Consider the following 2,853-nt stretch of genomic DNA (forward strand, 5'->3'; position numbering starts at 1 on the left):
TTGACATCCTGCCCTGCAGTCTTCCTATCTCATAGACGTCCTGCTCTCTCAAGCACATGGGATGTTCTTACGAGAGCAGGCTGGCTGCTGATCCGGAGATTTTTTTTATTTTAAGCAAACAGGACGTTCCCCTGGGAGCATACTAGCTGCGGGTTTTGAGAATGGGGTCTGTTGGGTCTTTCACTGGGAATTGACCCCGAGTCCTCTGCAAGAACAGCCAGGACTATTAACCACTGAGTCATCTCTCTAGTTTTTATTGCTGAGATAAAAAAACATCTATGTCACCCATGCTGGCCTTGAACTTCTGACCCTTCAATCTCCCAAGTGCTGGGGAAACCAGTGTGTGCTACCTTGCTGACTTATATTTTTCTTTCTTTTACAATACTGTCTTGTGCTCTTTCTCGTATCATAAGAGGGCTCCTCTTCCAGGAAGGCTCCTTGCCCTCTGGGACTCAGCCTGATACCACAGCCTTCTTTTATGACCAGGACCCACCCCCGTGGGCATGCTCCTTGCTCATTTAATTAATATTTTGTGGCCGCTCATAGCCAGCTTGGCAACCGGCCTAGCTTTCCTACCATCAGAGTAACTGGTTTTTATTGTTTGTATTAGCGTTGTTGTGGGCCATAGAAGTCTTAGTTCCTGATCCCTGAGGTCCCAGGGATTCCCATCTCTGCAGAGAGAGGACTCCGGGTTTGAGGGCAGAGGCGAGGACAAAGTTTGTTCCTCCCCTGCACCCAGCACGGCTGGCCTTGCCTCCAGCACGCTATCCACACTGTGCCACAGGCTGTGTGCACCAGCCAGAAGAGGGATAGCCTGGCACGCTGACACCAGTGTCAGAACTCATGGGGCCTGCTGGCTTCCACGGCTGCCTGAGGACAGGAATTCTCCTTTCAGGTGAGGTCCCTGCTTCTGCAGACAGACTTCGTTGGGTGGTTGGGTGGCTGGAATGTGTGTGTGTGTGTGTGTGTGTGTGTGTGTGTGTGTTAATCTGTGTGTGTGTGTAAAAGAGACACACAGAAAGAAATAGAGGCAAGGCAGAAATAAAGCAGACACCAAGGACATTAACAAAAAGAGACAAAAATGAAAAAGATTAGAAGGCCAGAGAGAAATACCTTTCTCTTGATGAGGGAGAGAGATAAGGAAAGACAGAGAGGGAGGAGAAAGGATGGGACAGAGGGAGAAGGGGAAGGAAAGAGGAGACACGGAATGCTGGTGAAGGAAGTGAGGGCAAAGAAGGGAGGGTAAAGGGGAGAGAGAGTCGACCAGACGGAAACCAGGGAGAGACTGAGGTAGATGAGAGAGGGAGGGAGACAGCAGAGGGCAAAGAGACATCAAGAAAACTGAAGAAAAACAGAGCAGAAAAGAGAAAAGGGGGGGGAGAGGGGGGAACTCTGATAAAGCTAGATGAATGGGGGAGGGGCAGGCAGGAATGTCTCAGTCCCTAGTGGTCCACACATCATTATGGGATGGATATAAAATTCACATTTACTGAGCATCTGAGGTGAAAGGGGCTGGATAGATGGGTCTACAGTTTTTATTTGTTTGTTTGTTTTTACTTATGCAACTTTGAGAATGAGTTCTGACCCTAGAACCATGTGACAAGCAAGACATGGGCTCATGCAAGCCTATAACCTCAGCAATGTGGGATGAAGACAGAAGGATCTCTGAGGCTTGTTGGCTATCAAAAAAAAAGTGACCTCCAGATTCAGGGAGAGAACTTGCCTCAAATAAATAAGGTGGAGAAAGATAATAGCAAGATGACCTTGACCCACGCACACACAAGCATGGGCCCCCACATGTATACGAGTGCATACACACACATGTGCATACACACACATGTGCATACACACACATGTGCATACACACACATATGCATACACACACACACACACACACAGATTGAGGGTTGCTAGAGTACTTTGATAAAGCAAACCACTTGAAGGTGAGGAGATGATTTGTGATGGGTCCTCCTCAGGCTTAAGGGCTCAGCTCAGTCATGCTGTGTGACCCTGAGGCCGATGCTCCCCTCTCTGGGCCAGAGCTTCAAGGCTGACTTGTGGCTGGACAGACTCCAGGTCCTCTCAAGAGGCTGGGTTACCAGCTGTGTGCACAAATCTCACCGTAAGGTTGCTGTCTCCTGGTGGGGATCAAAGTCAGGACAGGAGAAGGAAGCAGGAAGCCAAGTCCGGGCCTTTCCCTAGAGGTTCTTCTCCACCCAGGCAGCTTGGTGACAAGGTCCACTTTTGGCTCGTTCACTCTTGTGGCTTCCTTCATCCTTAGGAGTCGTAGTGAGACTGGAACTATCTTTACTCCCATTTGTCCAGAGGGACAACTGAGACTCAGAGTCACTAGACCAAATGGGTAACAAGGCAGGAACTGAAACCCTCTGGACTGTGGCATTGGAAGCAGAGTAGTACAGACATGGAAAGAGCCAGAACCGTCGCTGTGACTGAGAGCTAAGGAGGAAGTGTTGTGTTTGTGTCTTTGTGATAAAAAATCAAACCTATAGTGTTGTGCATGCTAAGTAAACATTCTGCCACTAAGCCACACCCCCAGCCCTCACTGGGGATTCTAGGCAGGGGCTCTACCACTGATCCATGACCCCAGCCCCTCACTGGGGGATTCTAGGCGGGGGCTCTACCACTGAACCACACCCCCAGCCTTCACTGGGGGATTCTAGGCAGGGGCTCTACCACTGAGCCACACCCCAGCCCCTCACTGGGGGATTCTAGGCAGGGGCTCTACCACTGAGCCACACCCCAGCCCCTCACTGGGGGATTCTAGGTGAGGGCTTGTACTACTACTATGTGTACTACAGTACTACACCTGTAGTGCGGAGTCTGCCCTAGCTG

General features: G+C 50.1%; 1 protein-coding gene across 1 annotated transcript in view; it reads left to right on the forward strand.

The window, feature by feature from the left end:
* Positions 1-843: 843 nt before the first annotated feature.
* Ceacam20 (carcinoembryonic antigen related cell adhesion molecule 20) overlaps positions 844-2,853 on the forward strand; it is a 22,348-nt gene continuing 20,338 nt past the window's right edge. Inside the window, exon 1 of the mRNA XM_013354845.1 lies at positions 844-895. Coding sequence (XP_013210299.1) covers positions 844-895 — 52 coding nt within the window. The remainder of the gene's footprint in view (positions 896-2,853) is intronic.

The sequence above is a fragment of the Microtus ochrogaster genome, unplaced genomic scaffold (genome assembly GCF_000317375.1).
Source record: "Microtus ochrogaster isolate Prairie Vole_2 unplaced genomic scaffold, MicOch1.0 UNK74, whole genome shotgun sequence".
Taxonomy (NCBI): Eukaryota; Metazoa; Chordata; class Mammalia; order Rodentia; family Cricetidae; genus Microtus; species Microtus ochrogaster.